At 52.1% G+C, this 23,425-nt stretch overlaps 8 protein-coding genes across 8 annotated transcripts; 4 read left to right on the forward strand and 4 right to left on the reverse strand.

The window, feature by feature from the left end:
- Positions 1 to 59: 59 nt before the first annotated feature.
- T310_0001 (uncharacterized protein) lies at positions 60 to 692 on the forward strand (the record flags this gene model as incomplete). The annotated part of the gene is made up of 1 exon (XM_013477107.1): positions 60 to 692. A coding segment is annotated over one exon (633 nt), but the record flags the coding sequence as incomplete, so codon positions are not given.
- Positions 693 to 1,053: 361 nt separating this feature from the next.
- T310_0002 (uncharacterized protein) lies at positions 1,054 to 1,555 on the reverse strand (the record flags this gene model as incomplete). Its single annotated transcript, XM_013477108.1, has 2 exons — positions 1,054 to 1,356; positions 1,409 to 1,555. 2 exons carry the CDS (start codon positions 1,553 to 1,555, stop codon positions 1,054 to 1,056), a joined length of 450 nt encoding a protein of 149 aa, XP_013332562.1.
- A 907-nt stretch (positions 1,556 to 2,462) lies between these two features.
- On the forward strand, positions 2,463 to 2,925 carry T310_0003 (uncharacterized protein; the record flags this gene model as incomplete). The annotated part of the gene is made up of 3 exons (XM_013477109.1): positions 2,463 to 2,486; positions 2,530 to 2,585; positions 2,631 to 2,925. The coding sequence occupies 3 exons, from the start codon at positions 2,463 to 2,465 to the stop codon at positions 2,923 to 2,925; spliced, it is 375 nt and encodes a 124-aa protein (XP_013332563.1).
- Positions 2,926 to 3,858: 933 nt separating this feature from the next.
- On the reverse strand, positions 3,859 to 4,984 carry T310_0004 (UMTA methyltransferase family protein; the record flags this gene model as incomplete). The annotated part of the gene is made up of 6 exons (XM_013477110.1): positions 3,859 to 3,889; positions 3,947 to 4,113; positions 4,251 to 4,449; positions 4,509 to 4,649; positions 4,716 to 4,831; positions 4,883 to 4,984. The coding sequence occupies 6 exons, from the start codon at positions 4,982 to 4,984 to the stop codon at positions 3,859 to 3,861; spliced, it is 756 nt and encodes a 251-aa protein (XP_013332564.1).
- A 2,093-nt stretch (positions 4,985 to 7,077) lies between these two features.
- On the forward strand, positions 7,078 to 8,982 carry T310_0005 (uncharacterized protein; the record flags this gene model as incomplete). Its single annotated transcript, XM_013477111.1, has 1 exon — positions 7,078 to 8,982. One exon carries the CDS (start codon positions 7,078 to 7,080, stop codon positions 8,980 to 8,982), a length of 1,905 nt encoding a protein of 634 aa, XP_013332565.1.
- A 454-nt stretch (positions 8,983 to 9,436) lies between these two features.
- Positions 9,437 to 12,104, reverse strand: T310_0006 (uncharacterized protein; the record flags this gene model as incomplete). The annotated part of the gene is made up of 9 exons (XM_013477112.1): positions 9,437 to 9,536; positions 9,615 to 9,757; positions 9,850 to 10,484; positions 10,532 to 10,622; positions 10,673 to 10,790; positions 10,843 to 11,325; positions 11,378 to 11,641; positions 11,762 to 11,768; positions 11,891 to 12,104. 9 exons carry the CDS (start codon positions 12,102 to 12,104, stop codon positions 9,437 to 9,439), a joined length of 2,055 nt encoding a protein of 684 aa, XP_013332566.1.
- A 1,352-nt stretch (positions 12,105 to 13,456) lies between these two features.
- On the reverse strand, positions 13,457 to 17,197 carry T310_0007 (UV-damaged DNA binding protein; the record flags this gene model as incomplete). Its single annotated transcript, XM_013477113.1, has 6 exons — positions 13,457 to 13,486; positions 13,632 to 13,832; positions 13,906 to 14,349; positions 14,397 to 16,318; positions 16,366 to 17,045; positions 17,103 to 17,197. 6 exons carry the CDS (start codon positions 17,195 to 17,197, stop codon positions 13,457 to 13,459), a joined length of 3,372 nt encoding a protein of 1,123 aa, XP_013332567.1.
- Positions 17,198 to 19,172: 1,975 nt separating this feature from the next.
- On the forward strand, positions 19,173 to 22,329 carry T310_0008 (uncharacterized protein; the record flags this gene model as incomplete). Its single annotated transcript, XM_013477114.1, has 3 exons — positions 19,173 to 19,885; positions 19,933 to 21,794; positions 21,866 to 22,329. 3 exons carry the CDS (start codon positions 19,173 to 19,175, stop codon positions 22,327 to 22,329), a joined length of 3,039 nt encoding a protein of 1,012 aa, XP_013332568.1.
- Between the last annotated feature and the right edge of the window lie 1,096 nt (positions 22,330 to 23,425).

Here is a 23,425-nt window from a genome sequence, read left to right on the forward strand (position 1 = left end):
CACCATGCCAGGCCAGCAAAGGCCGCGGTATAACCAAACAGTAACGACGAGTCATCCAGAGACCCTTAGGGAATAAAGAAGCACTCCGAACCCCTCTTGCCGATATCAGTAAACAATTCCAGGCCTTAGCAGGCAATGTGGAAGGAGCCTTTGAGCAGCAGACCCAGATCCAACAACAGGCATGCCAGGGGGACCTAGAGATAATATGGGCACAGCTTATGGAGGTTATAAGCAACTGGAAAGCAGAACAACAGGTCCGGGAAGAGAGCTACCTACAGAGGATTTCTTCTCTAGAACTAGAAGTTAGCAAGCTTCGCACAGAGCTTATGGCAACCAACCAGCAAGCCCCTATATCAGACCTGCCAGCTCACCCAGACCAGGCGCACAGACCAGCAAGCAGAGCCGCAAGCAACAACCAGATCAAAGACCAACAGCCAAAGACCCCAACGCAGAGACCCCTAGAAGCTCTGAAACAACTGGCAAAGAAAGGAACCTCATATGCAGATGTGGCAGCCCTGATGGCCACTAGGCCTGGGGGCCAGGAGTGGCAGGTGGTGATGGAAATCGAGAATGAGGAGATATCTGAAGTTCCAAGGGTCTCTGGCTGCAGTTCCGTGTTCTGTTCCGCTCATATGTCTCGCTTTGTCCTTTCCTTTGCAGAGTTCTATGTCGGGAACCAAGGCTATAACTGATGGAGGAGGCTTCTTCGCCGGTCGAAATAGCCGTGTCGGGTGATCCTGTTCAATATTTTACACTGGTTGCAAATGGAGTTATTCATCACCAAACAACCTCTTGCATGTGTAAGAGCACGGCATGTTCTAGATGGTAGGGCCGCAGTATTGTCTCGACAGTTCCGTCTGCAATCCACCGACTTTCCCAATCAGGGTGATATAGGGCCTTGACATATTCCCAATATTCGGGGTAGAAGCCGGCCATTTCCCAGTCGATTAAAGCGACAACTTGGTCTCCACAGACAAGAATGTTTCTTGGGGAGAAATCGGAGTGTGTCAGAACTATCTCATGTTGTGGCATCGCCTTTATGAATCTGGAAACCTAATCGACCCACGAGTTCTCCTGGGAAAGCTTCATTGCTCTGATTAGGCCATCGTTGAATTCATCTTCGGTTTTGTAAGGGCCAAATGCGCCTAAGTCTGCACAAAACACCGGATCTTCGCAAGCAGTCCCATCAACCGAACCGATAAAGTCACCCTTGATGGATCGCAGCTCAGCCATGTAGCTTTTGAGTTGCGACACCAATCTTCTGACGTCGTTCGTCGTCCATATCTTCCCACACATCTCGAAGAACATCTCCCTCAATATACTCCATGACGATAACGCCACGATTGAGAGATTCATCTGTATATGCATTATAGACTTCCGGGACTGGAATCGACATCCGTGTGCGAACAAATCGCAGAGCCTCTGCTTCTGCAAGGCGAGACGGGTCGCATAGCTTGACAACTGTTTTCTCATCAATTCGATAGAGATTGACAAGGCTATCTGGTACCAGGCGGTTAGACTCCGTGAGTTCGGATTTGTCGATTCTTCGCGCCATGTTCGACTCGACAGGTTCACAGATAAGGCGTTGTTAGGCGCCGGTTTTTGTGTCCTGGGAAAAATGTGCAATCATAGCAGGTAAATACGAGACCCTGTAGATGATATGCAGTCCCAGTTCGGACTCTATGAGTGACGTTTGAAGGACAGGTAGGAGGTCTCAAAAGACAAGGCAAGTGTAAATTCTTGCTGTGTTGGTGGCCATTACCTCCCCGCACTACGACTATGTATGCGTTGGTGCCCCACATTTGCCGGCGGCTAATTGGGCAGTGCGCAAGTCCGTATACTGACAACCTCTAGCTAAAGAGGGAGAATACCTCTTTGAGATCCAATCCTACTCTCACTAACTCTTTGAACCGGCTCGACCGCTTCCTGGATGTACATTTGTTCTTCAGAGGGACTGGAATCTTCATGCCCAATGCGGTTACTATCTCGATTACTAGTTCTGACAAAAGAAAAGAAGGTAAGAGAAGAGAAAGGAAGAAGAAAGGAAGAAGAATACAAGGGACGGAGAACAGGCGCACACCCCTTAGCCCATATAGCCGACACTTTTATTTAAAAAAAACATTGTGAACTCGCAACATTATCGACTTTCGGTAGCATTGAGGCGTGAGCCAGGGCCCCAGGTTCGCAGAAATTGGAAGGGATATTATAGGATTTATTCCATCATGATGTTAGGTTGATGTTTGCTGCTGCTAGGTAACTTCCATCAGAACCTATATGTAGGTGCTGCCTAGATATAAATACCTGGTTAAGTAGGGGATGTTAGGGCACGTACACCGCCATCACTGATTGGTCAGATTCCGATCATCGGCGACCTCCGATAATAACCTGATATATCCTGATTTGGAATAATGACATGACATGACATGACATGACATGGCACTCGCCAGATGGCAAGAGGAATTATGGGTGGCGTGATTGCGGAGATGGTGTGTAAATGAAATTTTTTGATTGGTGCTTAGCATAGTTTAGAGATTCCCTTCATTCTATTTGACGGTGGAGATAATCGCTCGAGTGTCTCCAACTGTGTAGGTGTCCTCTGTTTATACAGTTCCTGATATCAATTATTTTAGTGGCGGCAGCTACACCACGAGTCCGAATCGAGCCCCTGGCGATTTAAAGGTGTCTTGGAAATGGAGTTCTTCAATGCGCACCTCTCCATCCCTGGCAGATCAAAGAGAATATAGACAGGTTTTGGCTCAAGTGAACTTTGTTGCCGTCAAGCGGCTGGATGGAAATGGACGTCTGGCTGTTGCCGCTGCCATCCCGTGGACGAGTGGTGGAGTAGGACGGCCTTTTGTTCTATTAGGATTATGGTATCTTGGCATGCTTGCAGCAGAAGACAGCAACTGGGCTTTGAACGTTTAGAACGACTCGATGAGTTGCTTCTTGGCATTGGAACCAGCTGTGGACGAATGGAGGATTCATTCATTGATCAGTTGTCATACAGAGATCTAGCACGTATGTTTGTGGCCATGCGGGTACTGTTTAGCCACACTAGGTAACACAGCATTCGCTCAATGAGGTCATATGTACACCCTGATAGTAGGATAAACAGACCGTCACTGATAAGTTTGACCGGCTGTATGCCAGGATTAAGTTTGGTTGGATCTCTTGCGTTTCGAACACCTCGTCGAAGATGACGGAATTGTAAACTTCAGCTTTGTCGACCAGCGCACCCGCAGAGACCTCAAACTCCTGCCAGGAAAGCGCTTCCTGAATGCCCTCTCAACCTCGTCCCACGAAAGCCCTTGTTCCACCAATATCCGCAAAAGATCATCTTCCACTTTTGAGTACAGCTGGGCCCTGAAATACGAGGGACGAACCGTCTCTAAATTGCGAGCGGCTTGCGGCGTTGCTTCGACCCTCCCTGTCCGCTAGAGCCATGGGAGATTTCTAAATCCCGTCAGACAAGATCCTTGAGAACGAGAGCATCGAACGTACCTTTGGTCGGGGGAGCGACTTTACGTATATCGACCGCGCGCACCAGAGCAACTTGATGTCAAAACCGGGTTCGAATACCCCAAATTGGGGGGGCGTGTTGGGGTCGCGAGAGTTTTTTTTTTTTAATTATTAAGACCTAATAATAGTTAAAAACAGTTGCAAATTAAATACCATTTTTTAACCATCAAAAAATGGTAGGCCCCCGAAAGACCGTCATATGATGGTAGTTTAAAACCCCGGCAATCCTGTAAGGTAGTGCATTTTACATTCTTTCTGGGGGTGACCGGAGTAGATTTATTGGCTTGACGTCAGACCTTCCAGCATGCTTTGAGATTGTCTGCCACTCTCTGGATGCCCCTATTCTGGCTTTCGGCCATACACAACGTAACTACAGCAGACCACATCAGCACCGTTCACGACCAATGGAGGATTATTAGGTACATACAAGTTAAACAGCGGATGGATATTGCGATTGTGAGCATCTGCTACCGCCTTCTTCGCCAGGTCGACAACATCTTCTTTGGACCAGTTCTCGAACCGGGTCAGCACAGCTAGGCCCCCGGCTTCAAAGCCTTGCTCCGCTTGCAGCATGCACCAGGTTCCGACTTTTTTCTACATGCAAATATTCATCTTAGCTTGCAAGGTCTAAGAAGAAAAGTGTGAACAGGGGGTGGTGGGAGGAGGGGGAATTTATGTACGTAATACTTATCATTCGGCCAGGTGCCCATTGGAACGCGATACTTTCGCACCTGGACATCCACAAATCCCGCATCTCGGAACCATTGCTCCAAATGCGGTCCCGGTGACGTTTCATAGCCATTCCTCTCAAATGCTCCCAATACCTCGTTGTAATACCGCTTGATGGAGGTGCCTTTCGTGCTGTTATCCTCCGAGGTAATCCGCGAATCCCAGTCCTGGAATTCGACCCAGCCGCCGGGTTTAGCGTAGCTACCACCGATGTTAGAGTATATATACTTATAGACAAGTCGCAATATGTGCAGTCTTACCGATAACACTGCCTCACCAGCCGGGGAAAGTTTTTTATCGAAACAGAGAGATAGCGGGCGTGGATAAAGTCAAAAGGGTTATTACCGTACTCCCAGTCTGCTTCGATATCGTCGACCAGGAACTTCACATTGGGGGGAACCCTAAGGCGTGAAAGAAAGCGTTGTTAGCCCAGGTGAGCACGTTTAGAGATTGCAGATAGCACTGACATGTTTGGCTGCGTAGGACTGAGGTCGCATCCGATGACCTGTCCGGCATCAGTTCCGTTCGACATGTGGCAGGAGACGGGCGATGGCACTTGCCTCTGCAGAGGGCATTTGATCGGCTGTCACAACACAAGTGAGCATACGAAATTTCGTAGAGCACGTTTCCGTACATGACACATACCGAAGTCAATCGCCCATATACCAGTGCCAGTCCCCAGATCGATGACTCGCTGCGGTGATTTCAGCGGGGCAAGATACAGTTTCCTGTCCATTATGGCGAGCGTCATCTCATGCACCATGTCGAGACGATCGGCTTCCTTCTCGTCATTGGGTAGGAGGTAATCTGTCGCTTAGCGATTGGTCAGGTCACTACCCAGCAGCGTTTTTATTGCGTTGCAGAAGGTATTGGCGTGCGTACTTCCATCGCGATAGGCATGATACCGTCTGCCGTTCTCGTGTCGGTAATTCAGGATGGAAGACGTCAGCGAAGCAGTGTAGGCTGATCTGTACCAGGTAGCTGTCAGCGTCTTGTCATGTCCTATATGACGGTGATAACGGGAAAGATTCCGACTGACAGTTCATCACCGTAGGAAGAGTCATTCTGTGTGGTCTGAGGTGAATTATGTGAGAAAAGAAGATCAAGGAGTAGCTTTGATTTGGGATATGATAAAGCTACGTGCCTGTGTGTCGACTTCCAGCGGAGCCAAGTCGCCAGGATTGGTAGGCTGTGCCATTTTGGAAGAAGTATCGATCGCACGCGTACCTCTGTGATGATGAAGGGTATGCGAGGATAGACAATCCTAATATATTTGTCCTTGGTCAAACAATTCTTTATGATCTGGTCGAGGCGTCAGTTCAGGAAGAGTCCCAACTACATGTCTATCCTTGCGGAAGTGCCACTGTTGCTTCCGCGAGACACCAACACGCACCATGTGGGGGTTGGCGTTGACGGCTTGTTGTGACTGCATCTGAGATCACAGTTTGCACCTGTTATAGTTAAGCGAAATCTGCAACTCGATGATTCCGGCATACAGAAAGAACTCGTCGGCTGTCGTGAGTAGGTATGTTGCATACGGAGTACATTCCTAAGATGGTGTTGTTGCACGATTATACGAATACGGCTTTCTGATGGGGGGAACATACATACATACGGTAGTCATGCAATTGCGACTGTTTCTTCCATTTCATGATTTCTCTGACCCCGCATTGATGGAACGCAAATAAGGATCTGTCAACCAACTAGGCCATAAAAGCCTAGGTTACCTGATGCCACTCGACAAGACCACACCTCTACCTCCTATCATCGAGATGGAAATTGGGGGGGAAAGGAGAGAGAGAAAAGAAAAGTGACACTCGCATATAGAGAGGAAGATTCTACTAGATTATTCAAAGAAAGCAGGGAACAACATACGGCCCTCCAGCATCAAATCCATCTACGAACTACGGAGCACTTTGTAGAAGGAACGATGGGAACCAACATGACAGGAGCACTGACCATCTGCGCAGGGCAAGCAGACGTCGATCAGAAGGGAGCAAAAGAATACAAGGTCCACTCTGGTGAATTTGCTTAGAATAAGGCTCTTTTGTGGGCACTAAGATGGAGATATAGATAGGTAGTAATATTCTAGAGAAGAACCTCCAAAGGTACATGTAGTCAACTGCATGACTTCGCAACTGGTCCGCATCACTGCCAACTTGCTTTGCTGCCTTACATAGTGCCTTTTCCTTGCCTATCCTGCGGTATTATCTTATAATTTAGCAAAGAAAAAGAGGCATTGAAAGTGGTATATTTCTGGTAGGAGAAACTGGCAAGTGGTGCAGCAGCCAAGCAACGCACACAACCCTAGACCCTAACCCTAATTCTGGTTGAGCCTACTGCCAAAACATAAGGATCATGATCATAGCAGTACATACCTAGGATACTGTCCTAACAGTGATGTGAAGATATGTTCTGCCAGTCCAGAAACTGAATGACAGCCCTGTCTCGGATACCTGTCTGCACCCTAAGCCCTCACTGGGCTGGCACTCACGCTTCACGCTCCATGCTCCCCCTTAACCATCGCCGTGACAACACGCTCAACTAAGCATCCTCTAAACAGATGGAACTTATCGGTGTTAAATTTATTTATTTAATTTTTTTTTCTCGTCCCTGACTGTTCGTGACTCATCTGTCATGCCTAGTCACTGGACCAGCGGGCAACCTGTGGTCCTGCTTGTTTACGACACTCATCACCTCCTTCTTCCTTCCTTCATACCTCTTCACTCGTCTTCACAGCTGAACAAGATCCATTATATCCTGTCTGGAACATTGCTGAGTGACAATCTCTGCTCAAAACACGTTCTTCTTCTATCTTCTACAGGTAAAATGTCGTGTCAGCAGGACGGAGGGAGCCAGCCATGCAGCGAGGAGAAGCATGTCACAGACAAAGCAGAATCCAAGTCCGCAAGCGACAAAGCGAAAGAGACAGGATACTCGCTGTTCTCACTTCTCAAAGAGCTGCATCGACTCTCCTCGAAGGCCAAATTCGAACATAACCCACCTATCCTGAACCCATCCCCTCTAATGATGAGGACCTACCCTCGGCAGATTGTCCCGTGGGAGGATTTCCTTTACCTGCAGAAAGAGGTCTGGGACGTGTTCGTGGCTGAAGACACGTACGTCCGTCGAGAAGACGTGTTTGGACACCACAACCAGGCCCTCTGGAGCTCGATCTATTGGGACAGCAGTTACCGGATCAGCCACGAATGGCAGGTCCGAGACTTCCACCACGGCATGGTCGAGCACGCAGCGCAGTGGATCATCTCGGACCTGTACCGGAACGTGTGTCTTCGACGGCGGTTCGGTCTCGTGGATGGCGAGAAGCCCAGCTTCAAGACCCGCGAGGACCGCGTCTCGCATGTCTGTATCCAGAAGCGCAAAAATGAGCACCGGACTCCCATCTTCGCGATCGAATTCAAGGCCCCCCAGAAGTTGTCCCTGCCCGAACTCATCGCTGGCTTTCAAGAGATGGAGCTCGCTCGTGATGTGATTGACAAGGAGGCTGACACCTTCGAAGACTACGCCAAGCGCCTTGTTGCGGCTGCCATCACCGAGCTGTACTCCTACATGCTCAGTCGCGGAGTCCGCCACGGATATCTCTTCACGGGCGAAGCCTATCTGTTCGTCCATATCCCGTATGAGGACTCGTCTGTCGCCAAATGCCATCTGTCGATCCCGAATCGCGAAGTGGTCGATATCAACGACGAGGACCACCTCCGTCGCACCGCGATGGCCCAAGTGCTTGCCTTCACCCTTTACGCCATGAGAGCGTCGTGGTCGCCTCGGCAGTCATGGTACATCAGCGCCAGCCAGCAGGACACATGGAAAGTCTCGTACATGCAAGTTCTGAGCGGCACTCCGAGATCAGTACGTCGAAAGCCTCCTTCGTTGGAATACAAGCTGCCGTCGTTGCAGCCCGGCTCCGAGACTCGTTATCCCCTGCAAGAAAGCCTCGATCATTCCGATGGAGAACTCGAGGGCGTAACTCGGGAATACTGCACGATGGCATGTCTGCGCAGCCTGATGACAGATGGCGCGCTGGATCAGAAATGTCCCAACGTGCAGCAGCATTCGTTTCACAACAAGCACCCCTTCAGCGCAGAGGAATTCATCCGCCGCCTGCAGGCGCAGCTAGATGAGGACCCAGACCACGGATTCGAACCGCTGCATATCCGCGGCAGTACGGGGTTCCTGGTCAAGGCCAGCCTGTTATCGCACGGCTACACGGTGACCATCAAAGCGACCACGACGCACGGCGCAGAGTACCTCGAGCACGAGATCCAGGTGTACAACCGTCTGCGCCCGCTGCAGGGGTTCGACGTGCCGGTGTGCATCGGCGAGTTGCGTCCGCAGCCGCACTACTGGTATCACGGTGAAAAGACTGTGCGGATGCTGGTGCTCAGCTGGGCGGGCGTCCGTCTGGATTTCGGCATGCTCTACGATGACGACGATGACAGCAACAGCGACAATAACAACAACGACGACGACAATAAGGTCAAAGGCAAGTGCAAGAACAAGAAGAACAAGAAGAAGAAAAAGCACATCGACCACGACAGGAAACACAAGGAGTGTCTCCAGAGGATACAGGCCCTGGGCGTCGAGGTCGACGATACCACCGCCTGGCGCAATTTCCTCTGGAATGAGGAGCTTGACCGCGTCGTGGCCATTGATTTTGAGCGGTTCAATCTGTCGGGGGAGCCGGATGGGGGGCAGAAAAGGAAGAGGTTTTGAAAACTGAAATTGAAATTGAAATTGACATTGAAATTGATTCTTTCTCCTCTCGTCCCATCTTGTCATTTCTTTTTTCCTTTCTTTTGACTTGCTTTTGACTTGAAAAATGAACTTGCTCACTCAGGACATTCGCTGTCATCGTCATGGTGCAGTGATTGAATGACGAATGTCTCTACCGGATAGACAGCTCACACACACTCTCCCGCTCGCTCGCTCTCTCTAGCGTTGCCCTACCAAATAGCAAAATAGCAACGCCACCTACTGTCCGGGTGGAGACTGAGAGGAAGCAGCTGATCAATCCATCAATTGCAATACTACATGTATGTGTTGGAAAAAAGTGTTTCATAATAGAAATAATAAATGCGAGTTAGATCTCCTACAAAAGAAAAGACTATCTCCTCAATCTGTAAATCATTCTCATTCTCGATTCTAGAGACTTTTACTGTCAACAACCTCAACTTCTCCTGACCGCGGCATGCTCTACGGCAATGACAAGAACAGAGCTTTCATTTTTGGGGTAGTTTGGCGTCCCCAGTCCCGTCGCTGGGTCCCATCTGCAGTTCGGTTCAATCAGCCTAACTCTTCATCTTACCACAATCTCGTGGAAGAGAGTGAAGTTAAGAGAAACTCACCCTGGGACAGCACGGAAGCCTTCCGTACCACATCCAACATTCGTACCATTTGTGATGTCGTTTAGCACCTCCGGGTGGGCGTACAGGACCGGATTAACAAATCCTACAGGGCCCTTGCCTATGGCGAAGCGCTCTTCGTTGATCTAGAGGATTCCTGTCAGTAAGGCTCTAGTCTACTGAGGGCTGATACCAGTCGCACGGTGATCAGAATTGCGACATTGAAAGATGGACGCACCAAAGTCAAAACCGAGGCAAACAACGGCGCAGCCAGACTCGTCCCATAAAAGTAATAGTCGATACCGTCCGTGTACGCGCGGAAATTGGCCCCGTTTGCGGCGACATCAGGATACGCTCTTCCGATGCGATTGTACAAGCCCTGCGTAGTGTTGAAATCGACACTGAACTCGGAGTAATAGGGGTACGGCGGGTCTGCGGTGGCGAAGTACTTGGCAACTGCGGCCTGCTGGTACGACGGCTGGGGGAAGTAATTGGAGAATCCTCCAGAGGAGCTGAAATTCTGGGCCGTGCCGCTCAAATTCACGTGCATGACGCTCTCGGGCATTTTAACGGTCTGGTCCGGGTACAGCATGGTGCCCCCAACGGAGGTAACATATGGGCAGTTGGATGGGTACTGCGGGTTGAAAATCGTGCCTTTGGGACCCAGACAGCCGTTGGTTGATCCGCTGTCACCAGGGAATGAGGCCACACCGTAATCTCCGGAAGCGATCAAGATGGAATGGCCCTGGAGACCGAGCTTCAAGAACTCATTGCACTGGCGCTTCGTGTAGTTGATGGGCAGATCGGATTCAGCTTGCCCATACGAAGCACTAATGACATTGGTAGGCTTGTAGACGCCGCATTGGAGTTTCCCTGCACAAGTGAGCATTTCGCCTTGCAAAGGACGACGGCAGAAATACCTTTATAACCACCAGGTGCAGGATCAGGGTACACAGGATCAATGGATGGATCATCTCCAGTCTCGCCGTAAGCGCTGTAGTTACAGTACGACTGGGAGGAATTAGCCAGGGTCTCATCACCGCGCGTGACGGGAAGCATACTCCATCGAGAGCATCGAGAAAAGTGTTGAAAAGGTTGGTGGTAGCAACTTCCTGCGGCTCATAAATCTGGTCGTCGGTCTGATAAAGGGTTACATTCTGGGGATAGATTAGGGAATACCTGTTTCGGTCAGCAATCACTCTAACAAGAAGCTGGGTTCAATCTCACTGACGCCATGTCGATGTCAATATCCGCCTCACCCCCATTCCAGGGACTGTACGCGGGAACAGAATAGTTGGCACCATCAATAAGTGCTGGAATGGGGAAGGTGCCCTGAGGGACCCAAGGAGCATATTCTGCGTAGAACAGATTGACATCCCCCTCGTTGAAGTAGTCTCCTTGCTCGTAAAGACCGAGGGAGTTGCCGGGTGTCGCCAGAGTCGCATTTGGGATCTGATACAGAGCCTTGATACACGTCGGCGTGATATTTCTCCCGCAACCTTGCAGATCTTCAGGAAGGTTGGCAGCGGATGGCGGCTTATAATCCAACGGAAACCCGTCAAATGGAGAGGATTGGAGAGAAACACGATTTGGCCGCTTTGGATACAAATGTGACTCTCGCTTGACCTGAACAGTCCTCTTGACCACTGGTGTAAGTTTGACACCAGGGGTAATGTAGTCGATGTGCGGCTGGAGATGCTCTGGGACATGGTACCTAGCACGCATATCAACAAGGCATTCGCTCCAGGACAGCAAGCAGTGCCTACTTATCACATCCAATTCGCACTTTGGAACTGTGCTTGTGTTCATGCTCATGGAACTCCGTGAGCAGCAGTCGCTCAGCTTCGTCCACGGTTGCATCGAAAGCCAGCCAGCCCTTGTTGTCAGAGTGCACGATTCGCGAATGGTGGATTCCGAATGAAGTCAGCCATTCCTTGACGGCTTCCACGGTCTCCTCTGTCGGGGCAAACATGCGGTGCACCTCCTCTGCCGACCAGTATTGGCCGTATTTTGGAGAGTCCGGATGCGAACTGGGATGATCATCAGCTTCAAATTCCAGGCATTCCACTATCTCGCGCTCCATTGACGGCCCTCCTCGACTTTTCGAAAGGGGGAAATCCTTCTGATAAAAGAGTGAATCCGTCACCTACACTTCCACTGTAGATCGAGTCAGTCTAAGGAATCAATTCATGTTGGGATTCAATGTCAAATGAGCTATAGGACACTAGTGGAGACACAAGCATGCTTGAAATTCTCGAAGCCATGCAGAATACACATACTCAGGTAGTCATGAGCCTTCTCTAGATTGGTCTGGGTCAGGCCGATCCGCATCGGTAAGATAGCATTGCGCTCGACACGAGCACCCTTAACCCAGTCTGACGCTGGTTTCAGGCGTCTCTCGTGCAGGATATGTTTAACTGGCTTGACTGACGCGGGAACAGCGTTCGAGAGAGCCGCAATGGCGGCAATGAGGGCGAATTGTAGGACCAACATCGTGGGTCAGCCTGCTCACTCGGTCGTGACGGAGCGGCATGACGGGCGAGGCCCCCTTTTATAAGACAGTCCATAATAATAATAGCTCGATCTATACTAAATAGACGCATGAGGGGCGATAGCAAGGATATGTAGCTAAGGATGGCGCTTGCAGCGAAAAGGAAGGAGAACAGGGGACGAAGGGGTCGAGGCGTCGCCATTGGCGGATTGGGCGGTGCCTGGCTTATCTGCCAGCGTCGCAGCGGGGAAACGCCTCCAAACCCTGCTAATCCAATCTTGATGATATTAAGGTCCGTTTCAAAACTAGTGCGTGGCTGATGAATCTGGCCAGTCTTTTTGCAGAATGCCGTGGAGTGCTGATGACAGGTGAGATGAAGCTTGTCGTTGGTTATGCAGATAAGCCTAACTGAAAGCTTAGCCCTCGCCCTAATCATCGTTAGTGCTTAATTGCGCGATGGATGGCGTTGCTATGTATCAGTCAGGGTAGCATCATGAGATAACGACAGCAGACAATTTTTGTTGTTATATTTGTCTTTCTATTTGCTCCTGATCTCATTCAAGCCCCTTTTCCGACTTCAGTACGGAGTAGAAAGGCTACACAATGCAGTTGACCTACAGACACCGCTACAGCAACCACAGAAGCATAGATAATAGAGGATTGTTGCAGTCATGGACAGTCTCATTTAGGCATATTATTATCCAATGCCATTCCCTTCCTTAGGGAGTACGAGTCAGGATACAGGTTGTACCCCTCACTCCCAGAACAAGTAACTAGGTAACCAACTACCACCACCATCTGCACAGTTAATTAACATTGGTACTATATCATCCCACTCACTTATCTGATGATTCAGTCCATATTGCCCAAGGGAAAAAAAAGGGATGGTCGGCGGTGCCTTAGAAGTCAGCCGTGAAATTGCCCTCTATTTGCTCGTGAGTGGATTAGAGGGCGTCTGTGTGGTCAACGGTACTAAGAGTGAGGCGCATATGCGTGAGGATTTCGATGGAGTCAACAACTGGAAGAGGTGGATTGATGAGAATGAGAATAATCAACGGAGATGGAAAGAATATATGAGAAGCTTTAGAGGTATGGTTGATTAATTAGTTGAGATTACTATATATTTATTTTTTTTCGCTTCGAGGGTGAGATGGTGGTCCCACCTACATATATATAGGTAGAACCCCTAGGTACTAACAGATTCAATCAAGTAGTAAGTACTATATAGCTTCATGTTTCTGTCATTTATCTATCACTTAACCAACTCCTATCCTGGATCTAGGAAACGAAATGAATTGAAATGGAGAGTAGAATGCCTACGTATGGAGTTAGAGAATCCATTCATTCCGACAGATCAGACCAGATCAGATACGTCAATAACTACCTATTTAATCAATTCGTCTAGTAGGTGAGAAAACATGCCTCTAGTGCAACCGTCGAAGCGCCTCGATCATCTCCCGCACCGTCTCCACCTCCGCATTCCCCCCAACCACTCCGAGAATCTCCTCCTGGACGGCCGGTTCACACACCAAGAACTGCTCGATTAGCTCGCCGTCCACGAACCGGAAGGGCTCCTCCGCCTCGCGCACCGCGCTCCGGAACGCGCGGAACTTGTTGAAGGGCATCTTGCCTGGGGAGTCCACATAAGCGGCAATCGCTGTCTGTAGCCGCATGAGGAAGTCTTGGTGTTCGGGATTGATGAGTGCGAAGAGGTAGATTGATCCCTCGACCTGAGTGTTGTTAGTTATCACACAGAAATTGAGAAATACAAAGGGCATATCACGTAGGAAAGAAAAGGCTTACCGTCCCCAAAAACGCCCTCGGAGTCACTGCCACACTCGATGTCTGCGGAATGTTCACCGGCCGGATTCGATTGACCATCTCCCCTAGCAGCATCTCGCTCGTCACCTCCAGTCGTCGGCGATCGTCATCCGTCACCCCGTTGACGTTCCGCCGCAGGACAATCAGATTGCCCTCGGCGTCACTGACCAGCCACATATTCTCGCCGATGTCTGCCACCGCCGTCGTCCACACCGTCGAGAAATGCCGGGCCACCTCCTTGGTCTGTTCAGTAAACCGATCCCCCTGCGACGACTCGACAATCGAAATGCTCTTCATCAGATCGGCCACGGCAATGATATTGTCCGTGACAGCAATATCGACCGGTGCCGTCGACGTCCGGTACGTGGCGGCTTTGTTAAGCTTGACCTTTCCAAACGATTGCGTCTCAATGTTAAAGATAACCACCTGAGACTGTTAGCAATACGATGACATAGGCTGGGAGTGAGGCTAACCGTCTTGACAAGGGCCGCTACAATCTTCTCCCCCATCATCGCCAGCGCCCGACACGCCCCCTTGACCGGATGCTCCGTAACCAGTCCCAGCTTCCGGTTCGAGTCGACCTCAAACATCAGGATCCGTCCCCGGATCGACTCCTCTCCTTCGTCGTCCAGATATGCAGTCCCCACGATGAACCGATCCCTGTAGATCGGCTCGCCCCTCTCGTCCTGGCCTGTGCGGATTTCCGCCCGGATCACGCTCTCGACGAGCTCGTCCTTGCGCAGATCATACGCATCCAGTCGCCGGAACATAATCTCGTCCGCCAGCACGAACTGGCTCTCGACAATCTCGGCGCCATCCTGCAAGGTCCGTTTGATCGTGCCGATCCCAAACGCCTTCTCCGCCGGCGAGTACGCCACTCGTCGGACGGTAGCGCCGATGGGCAGCGTCTGGATCTGCGTCGTCCGCTCCTTGTCTACCAAAGCGATCTTCAATTCCCGTGGAGTCGCGACCGCGATGGAGCCCGGGTACGCTTCCGTATTGAAGTGGCAGATGCGGGACGCGCCCTCCGAATTCACGGCCGAGTAGATGATCCGGCCTTCAGACCCGTAGATCAAGCTGGGGTGCTCGCACGTCGCAAAGACATTGAACAAGCCGTCTCCCCGCGGGAGCTTTTTGAAGAACGGCTGCTCCGAGCCCAGGATCAGCTTGCTCGTCCCGGTGAGGAAATGGTCCTTCACGTTGTACGAGAACGTCACCACACTGCCGTCGGCCATCGAGATGAACAGCGTCGGCGGGCTGTTGGCGAGAATATCCGCCAGCAAAACGGACCGTGGGAACGCCTCGCCCGTCGGGCCCAAAGACCTGGTATGGAGCTCCTCCAGATCGGCTAGAGATAACACGGACACTCGTGCAGACTGCGGGAAAGCCACAATGCAGACCTGCGTCGGCGACTCTGGAATCGTGACGCCCGAGATCTGATTGTCCACTCCGAAATTCTTCTGCGCTGTCACCTTGAGGTCATCCCGGACATCGAGGATCAACAACACCTGACCTCCAGTGACGAGCACCAAGCTATCATCGTTGGACGAGGCGGACGTAATCAACTGCTTGTTTGGCGGAGACCAATGGGACGTCACCATGCCACTTTCTGTATCTGCGATACTGACCCCACTCTCCGTAACTTGTAGGATGCGGCCATTTGGGAGATTGCACGCATGGAGAGTGCTCTCCGAGAGGCTCAGGCCCAGGAACTCGTCCAGCTCTTCGACCTCACCTTCCGGGTCGAACCGGAACACTCGCGTTTCGTCGACAAAGGTAACGAGGAGCGTATCCGCAAAGTCTCCCTGGCTGGAGACCTGTAATGCCCACAGATCCGTAATATGATCCATCTCTCCCAAAACTCCGAGCTCTTCCATGCCGACACCGCTCCGCACACTTCGTAGGGTACCATCATTAAAGGCACCGGACCCGGTCACGATGCGTGCCTGCCCGGATGAAAACTCGTGCGTATAGTTTTCCCCTTCTCGGGTGCCTAGATCCATGATGGTAAAGTCCAGGATGGGGGCAATATTCGACAGCGTCTGGATCACCTCAAAGGAGCCATCGCCAATCCGAATGACTTGCGAATCGCCCTGGTGAGAGCCAATGAAGGTGACGCCCGCACCCAGGTAGACCAGCACCGACGCGCGCGATGTATCTCCCAGATAGTCAAGCTTCCAACTCTCGACCTCATTATTAGAATCTAGGAGTAGCATAAGGAAGAACAGCCGGCCGTAGTCATCGGCCAGCAGCCATCGCTGACCGTCGACCTGTTCCCAGGCGACAAAGACAGTGGCTTCCTCGAGAGGCTGGGAGATGGTTTCATTGCTGGCATCGTCGATATATTTGATCGAGGTTTCCCCGAGAATCAGTAAACCTCCTGTATCGGAATGATCTTAGCACAGATCATCAATCACCATCCGGTAAAGTTGGAATACCTACCTAGCGGAGCAGGGACAGGAATCAGATGCGACGCGCCAAGGTCCAAATCCTGTGCAAAGACCTCTCCCTCGGCGAAGGAAGCCTCTGCGCTGCTGCTCGACGTCGCGGGACTGTACTGCAGCTCCCTGACCTTCAGCCGCACTTTCCGCTGGTTATCCTCATACAGCAGGGCCAAGCGCGGCGGGGCTCTGCTTTCAACGTGCAAGAAAGCGGACGAACGCACGACCAGCTCGTCAATTCGCGCCATGACAGGTTCGCCCAATTCCCCGACCTGCAGCGGTGGTTCGTCTAGGTTGTTTGCGTTGTTTGCGGCAGCAAGCTTCCCTTTCTTCTTGCTTGGCTGGACAATGGGGATCACCGTAATGATCCCCTCGAAAATCTCAAGGGTCATGAATCGCCCACTGGGGTCGATCAAGCATCGATCGCCCGTCTGGGACTCCCGCGACGACTTGTCGGCCAGATCGACATAGCTCCGCTCCGTGCGGACCTGGCTGGTCGAGCTATCCCAAGATAGTGTGAAATAGGTATTCTGGTCTGTTCCGACGAAGAGATGGTCCGTGGGGGAGTTTGCGGGCGCTGGCAGGCGAGCCAGCATGGTCACCTTGGCATAGAGGGCGCGCGAAGCGGTCAGATTGAGGCCATCGGGGGTGAGGGAATAGAACTCGAGCCGGCTTGCTTTGCTATTATCTCAACGGATCAGTAGGCTGTTCTGTGAGCGATCGGAGGCCAGGACGTACGCGACCACCAGGGAGTCTTCCTCCGGCTTGAAGAATTGCAGCTTCAGCGCATGCCGGATGCTGCTAGCACGATGGATAGGAACCACGTAGGCCATGGCTGGTAGTTTTCTTTCTCACACTCTCACTCGCGCTCAATCGCCGATGATTCTCGTCGGGGACCGGAAGCTCTGCATCAAGTTCAGCAGAGGCGAGGCCGGCTCAAAAACGTCTCATCTCCATGCGCGACACAGCCCAAGGACAGCGAACAAGGGTCAATGTGTCTGGGGGGTGAAATTGGTCAGCTTGGGCGGGGTGGAGAGATGGCAGACTGATAGATCGGCGATGACGTTCCGCCTTCCTTTTAGTGCCGTCTTTGCTCCTTGGAGGTGGAGCCGTCAAGCACTCAACCTGCAATACTTTGGAAGATTATCTGGACTTTGTTTTATTGCGACAAGCATGGCAATACTGTTTTCTACAGTGCACATAAATGGTGTACAAACAGTGGATCAACAAATATATCGTCACGAATCTGCACAAGATGGCTTTCACCTCCCGGCTCTCCCACGTGACCGGAGAGCAGATGCTCCTCGACCAGATCGGTCACGAATCAAGATTTGATGATCGTCGATCTTCTGCATAGTTTTGCAGAGTGCAGGGAATCCAAACCGGAACGATCCTCTCCATTCTGTGTTGCTTTCATGAGTGACCTTTCTGTCTTCTTCACCCGGGTCTTCGTCGATAGATCTCTGTCATCTGCCACCAATGGTTGGCAGGCAAGGCCCTCAAATTTGGCCAGCTGAGGGTTGTTGTTCAGGGACGTGCAGGTGCAAATGCCACCCTGATCTCCGTTTCGATCATATCCTGAAGCACCTGGGCAGACTTCAGTGTTGTTCCGTTCCACTGGCCTGGTTGATCAGATGGCTGATGCTTCCAACGAAATCTGCCTCAAGGCCCTCTCCAGGCCCAGCGCCAATCCCAACGCACACGAGACACCCTGATAGGCTTTTGAGAATCATACATATCATGCATATCTCGCCAATGACTGTCGATACGTGGTTGTACGGTTTTCTTTGTTTGCCGTTGGAAAGTGGACAGGGGTCCTGAGAGAAAGTATTGTGACTGGTCAATCGAGTATAGGCCCAGTACTCTGGAGTACACTGTCGGTGAATATCATCGTTTACTGGAGTGACATGGAGCGAGAAATTAAGAATCTCTCATTTGCCATGGATCCACCTGCATCCATTGACGCGCAGAGGGCTGTCGAGTCCAGGTTCGACGTCCCGGTTGGTCTAATAACTAGTCTTCCTTGTCCTTCTCGGAATTCGTCTTCAGGTCTATTTAACAGGTATCTAAAAGGTGTCTAGACGGCGACATTAACGAAGTTTTTTCCTACCTGCGTTGCCGGAGACAAAAGCCCTCAAAATCCTCCTTTTCAGCAGAAGACTCAACTGGGAATTCCCGCCGTCCACGTTCTAGACCTGAATCAATCCTTTGGCCTATAACTAGACATAATCAGTTGTAACTACAATTGATTGGGAATCCAAAGCAACTGACCATACTCATGGATTCCGACCCTCACATTCGGTTCAAACTCCCGGGGAAACGGACAGATGATCAACCGTCTATCCTTCAACTCTCCTGGGTCGTTACCCTATCTCTCTATACCGGCTCTAATGAGGTCCTGTTCGAAACGGCTGTGATGCAGCCTGTGGATGTCGGGCGCGCTGCCCCCCTCCCAAACTTTCAGCCGCTGCAGATCCGATTACAGCCCCAGAAGACCGTCGCTGAGGAATTGCAATCGATCCAGGCACAAACGAGCTTGAGCTGCCAGAGCGGCAACCATCGGAACCTTCCAACTGGGAGAGCCAGAGTCTGCTCGTGATCCAGCAGTCTGGCCCCGGAGCCAAATCGCGGGCACCCTGGAGACGCTATCCCCTGGTCGTGGAGTGCAAGCTGGTACCCATCGACTCGATCGAGGTCAAAATCTCGTCCATCGTCGTGTCGTGGTGGCAAATGCAACGGATGCTTTACCAGTTTGTCCATGTAGTACTACAGATCCACCGCGGTCTCGATGGGCCGCTGGCCGATACCATGACCCTGAGCCCCGAAGATGAGGCGCTTCTGCGAGTCTGGAATGGAGAGCCTGTGCAGCCGGTCGAACGATGTGTGCATGAGCTGATACAGCTGCAATGCACAGGACGTCCGGACGCGCTGGCGATCTGTGGCTGGGATGGCAACCTCACCTACCAGCAGCTGGAGGAACGGTCATCCCGGCTAGCCAGCTCTCTGATGCGCTTGGGTGTTGGCCCGGAAACCTTTGTTCCTCTCTGCTTCGAAAAATCCTGCTGGACGACCGTCGCCATGCTCGGAGTGCTGAAAGCCGGAGCCGCCTTTGTTCTGTTAGATCCCTCCCATCCCACGGAGCGCCTGCGCCAGATCTGCGAGGACGCGGGCGCAAGACTGGTGGTCTCCTCAGTTCAGGAAGCAAGCCGAAGCGCATCCCTAGCCGCCGTGGTGGTCGTTCTGGATGACCATGATGGCGATGGCAATGGGCAGACGCACCCCAGCCAAGGGAGGATGCCATCGCCCAAGGTCCAGCCCAGCAATGCCGCCTACGCTGCCTACACCTCCGGGTCAGCAGGGGCCCCCAAAGGGGTAGTGATTGAACATGGCTCCTTCTGCACAAACGCCCTGGCCCACGGGAAGGCGTTTGGTGTCAGCGCGACATCCAGGGTGCTCCAATTCGTCTCCTATGCTTTCGACGCCAGTATCATGGAGATCCTGACCACCCTCGTGCACGGCGGGTGTGTCTGTGTGCCATCGGAGGCCAGCCGGTGCGAGAATCTGGCAGAGACGGTTGGAGAATTCAAGCGAACTGGTTCTTTCTCACCCCGTCGTTAATCAAGCTCCTACAGCCAGACCAGGTGCCCTCCATTCAGACCATCATCCTTGGGGGAGAACCCATTGCGCGGGTGGACGTGCAAACCTGGGCCGATCGAGTGCAGCTGGTGCTCTGCTACGGTCCAACTGAGTGCTCGGCCATCTCGACTGCAAAGCTAGCCGTGACGTGCGACTCGGATCCCAGCAATATCGGGTTGCCTGTCGGGTGCGTGTGCTGGATCGTCGATCAACATGATCCTCAGCGACTGGCACCCATTGGCGCCGTGGGCGAACTACTCATAGAGGGACCCATAACCGGGCGGACATACATCAACCGGGCTGACCAGACTGCTGCCTCCTACGTCCGCGATCCGGTATGGCTGCAGCCGCTCCGACGGGCCGTTCGACCGCTCTACACGACCGGTGACCTCGTCCGCTATGAGCCGGACGGATCGATGCAGTATATCGGTCGCAAGGACACGCAGGTCAAGCTGCGTGGCCAGCGGATCGAGCTCGGCGAGGTCGAACAGGCTATCCGGCGGAGCATGCGCAACGTCAAGGATGTGGTGGCTGCAGTGGTGACGCCCGCGACCTGGAGTAGGAGGCCGATACTGGTCGCTTTTATCTGGTTCGCTGGTCTTTCAAGCGACGTCCATGGGTCGTCAGAGCCGTTGGCACCCCCGAACGAGACGTTCAAGCACGAATGTCGCCAGGCGGAGCGTGTTCTGCGCGAATGCCTGCCACCGTACATGGTCCCTACTCTCTACTTTCCACTCGCCCGGCTTCCGCTGACGCCAAATGGGAAGGCAGACCGGCGACGACTGATGGCGCAGGCGTCCCAGCTCTCCCGCGACGAGATTTCGTCCTATGCGACCGGGCAGGTCAAACGATGCCAGCCGGAGACCGACCACGAGAGGACGGTGCAAGCACTGGTCGCGCAGGTGCTCCATCTCTGCGCCGAGGACGTTGACTTGGAGGACAGCTTTCTCTACCAAGGAGGCGACTCCATGGCGGCGATGAAACTGGTCGCCCTGGCGCGAGAGGCCCAACTATCGCTCAGCACCGTCCAGGTGCTGGGAGCAGCGACCTTGGCCGAACTCGCGTGCAGCGTGCCCCCCTCGCAGGGCCAGACGATTGTCGAGGAAGAAGATCCTTTCTCGCAGTTGGGGATCGGCGACCCGGCTGCCTTTGTAGAGCAGACTGTGATCCCCAAGCTGCCCGGTGTATCGGTCAGTGATATCGAGGATGTGCTTCCCGCAACGGAGCTGCAATGGTTCTTCTGGAAGCTGCCCTGCGAATACTTCCGGCTGCATCTCCGCGGGCATCTGGATCGAGCCCGGTTCGACCGCGCTTGTCAGCACCTTCTCCAGCGACATTCAATCCTGCGCACTGTCTTCGTAGAAGATAACAACCAGTTGCTGCAGGTCGTGCTCGGCCGTTGCGACATACCCGTAGAATCGTATACCCGCAACACCGATCTGTCCGAGTTCATCGCCGCACTGGAAAGGGAGGACTCGACACGACCCCTGCCCATGACAGCGCCATCGGTTCGATTGATCTTGGTGACAGACAATCAGGCGGAACACACCCTCGTGATGCGGATGCCCCATGCGCTATATGATGGCTTTTCAATCCCCTTGCTGTGGCGGGACTTGGCCGCCCTGTACGAGAACCGCCCCCTATCGCCTGCCGTGTCGTTTACGCGCTGTCTGGCACACTGCAACTCCAGCAAAACTGCCGCGGCTTTTGGCTTTTGGCGGAGGCTCCTGCACGGCGCTTCCATGACATACATCGGACACGGATGGAGGGATGGGATCTCCACCCCGGACGTCCGTGTGGAAGCAAGTCGACGGATGCCCATCTGCCGTCCACCGGGGGGCATCGCGCTCGCAACCGTCCTCAAGGCGGGATGAGCCTTGACCCTGGCCCATTACTCCCACAAGACCGATATCGTCCTCGGGCAGATCGTGCACGGCCGGTCCGTGCCGCTGTCAGGAATCGAGATGCTGGTCGGGCCGTGCCTCAACAACACACCCGTCCGAGTGACGTTGGAGGCGCACTGGACAGCGCTGGACCTGCTGCAGCACGTCCAGACGCAGCATCTCCAGTCCGTGCCGTTCGAAACGATCGAGTTCAGCCAGCTCGTCGAACAGTCGACCTCGTGGCCCCGCCAGACCCAGTTGGGCTCGTTGGTCCTACATCAGAATCTGGAGCCATTATCGGCGATACGCATGGGGGAGCTGGATGGGACCATCAGCCACAGTTTCTACCCCAGGGAGAAAACCGCCGAGTTCATGGTCTACTCGACGCCCGGCGCAACCGAGCACGAGATTCGCTTCGTCACATCCCGAGCGATGCTAGACTTTGAAACTGCGGACGGGCTGGTCGAGGCTCTATGTGAGTATATGCGGCTGCTGACGCTTTATCCGGAGCGGCCGCTGAGTAGGATCTTGACTCCTGGGAGGAAGTAGGTAGATGTAGGAATTGAGCATGGCTAGTAATTGACCTATATATATTGCTCTAAAAAAAATAAAATAAACGTATATAGAACAATTACAAAGATCAATCCTTCTTTGCTTTTTATTGAACAGTAATACAAAATAACAGATGGATAGAGCTGATTAACCCGTCAAAAAAATAGTAAATATCTTCTAGTTTAATGTAAGCTCCTCCTCACGGAACTACTGTACACTCTTGGTAACTATAATGTTCATAAAATCAACCCTTCTCTAATGATAATATCTAGACCTTGCCTCCATTTAAATATTCTAACGTAGAATCTAGGGCACGCATACATAACATACGTTACGAAAAAATAAGGTAAAAAAAGGAACGCAGGGCTCGACCGGGAGTCGAACCCGGGGCCTCACCCATTCAAGAAGTTCATGTTCCCGAAGGGCGAATCATACCAACTAGACCATCGAGCCTGACGGTTGTGATGTGCGTGGCGAGTTTTTGATTGAACCAATAGATTTGGTGGGAATGGTCAGCAGTGTCTGTATCCCCCCTATTACTGTACAAAGAAAATACATGCGGACAAATTGTAACGCTTATGTCAGCACCCGCGCTTAGTCAGCACCCGTTCTAGCTATTACATAAGCTTTGCGGCCATTCTCCTAACGTGATCTATAACCTAGTCGGACAAATGGCCTAGTCGGACACTTCCCCACCATCATACAGCTTCACAGTCAAATTTCACCACAACTATATAGAGAAATCATCTAATTACATTAAGAACTATTTCTTGTACGCTGGGAGCATGTACGGGCAGTATGCCCAACTGTTCCACATATACTGCACTGACGTGCAGCACGTTTTTGTGGTCTTTCCTCAGTAACCTCAACCACCCTACTCTCCTCTTCATTAGCTCTTCGTACACGATCTATCCCTTCTTCAATAGTTAAAGCATCTTCCTGTCCTATATATGTACGGCGCCTCTCTTGCTTTCTCTTTTGCTTCTCATT

The sequence above is a fragment of the Rasamsonia emersonii genome (genome assembly GCF_000968595.1).
Source record: "Rasamsonia emersonii CBS 393.64 chromosome Unknown ctg1118621759653, whole genome shotgun sequence".
Taxonomy (NCBI): Eukaryota; Fungi; Ascomycota; class Eurotiomycetes; order Eurotiales; family Trichocomaceae; genus Rasamsonia; species Rasamsonia emersonii.